The sequence below is a fragment of the Nannospalax galili genome, unplaced genomic scaffold (genome assembly GCF_000622305.1).
Source record: "Nannospalax galili isolate Female #2095 unplaced genomic scaffold, S.galili_v1.0 scaffold9023, whole genome shotgun sequence".
Classification (NCBI taxonomy): Eukaryota; Metazoa; Chordata; class Mammalia; order Rodentia; family Spalacidae; genus Nannospalax; species Nannospalax galili.
In genome coordinates this window covers 1-441 of record NW_008349817.1, presented here as the reverse complement: position 1 = coordinate 441, position 441 = coordinate 1, and the positions used below count along the sequence as shown (strand labels likewise).

The window sequence follows — 441 nt, the reverse complement described above, 5'->3', positions numbered from 1 at the left end:
ATATGAATGTAAGCAATGTGGTAAAGCATTTAGATGGCACAGTTACCTTCACTTCCATGAACGAATTCATACTGGAGAGAAGCCATATGAGTGTAAGCAATGTGGTAAACCTTTTAGATGGCACAGGTACCTTCAATTGCATGAAAAAATTCATACTGGAGAAAAACCGTATGAATGTAAGCAATGTGGTAAAGCCTTTAGACAGTCCAGTCACATTCATGTACATGGAAAAGTTCATACTGGAGAACAACCATATGAATAAACTATGTGGAAAAGCCTTTAGATATCACAGCTATCTTCAGTTACTTGAAAAAATTCATACTGGAGAAAAGCCCTATGAATGTAAACAATGTGGTAAAGATGTCAGATATTACAGTAAGGTTCAAAGACATGAGAAGTTCATAACAAAGCCCTGTGAATAGAACAGTGTGGAAAAGCCTT

General features: G+C 36.3%; 1 protein-coding gene across 1 annotated transcript; it reads left to right on the top strand.

Moving 5' to 3' along the window:
* Positions 1 to 4: 4 nt before the first annotated feature.
* On the top strand, positions 5 to 435 carry LOC108491506 (zinc finger protein 625-like; the record flags this gene model as incomplete). Its single annotated transcript, XM_017801668.2, has 1 exon — positions 5 to 435. A coding segment is annotated over one exon (258 nt), but the record flags the coding sequence as incomplete, so codon positions are not given.
* Positions 436 to 441: the final 6 nt, after the last annotated feature.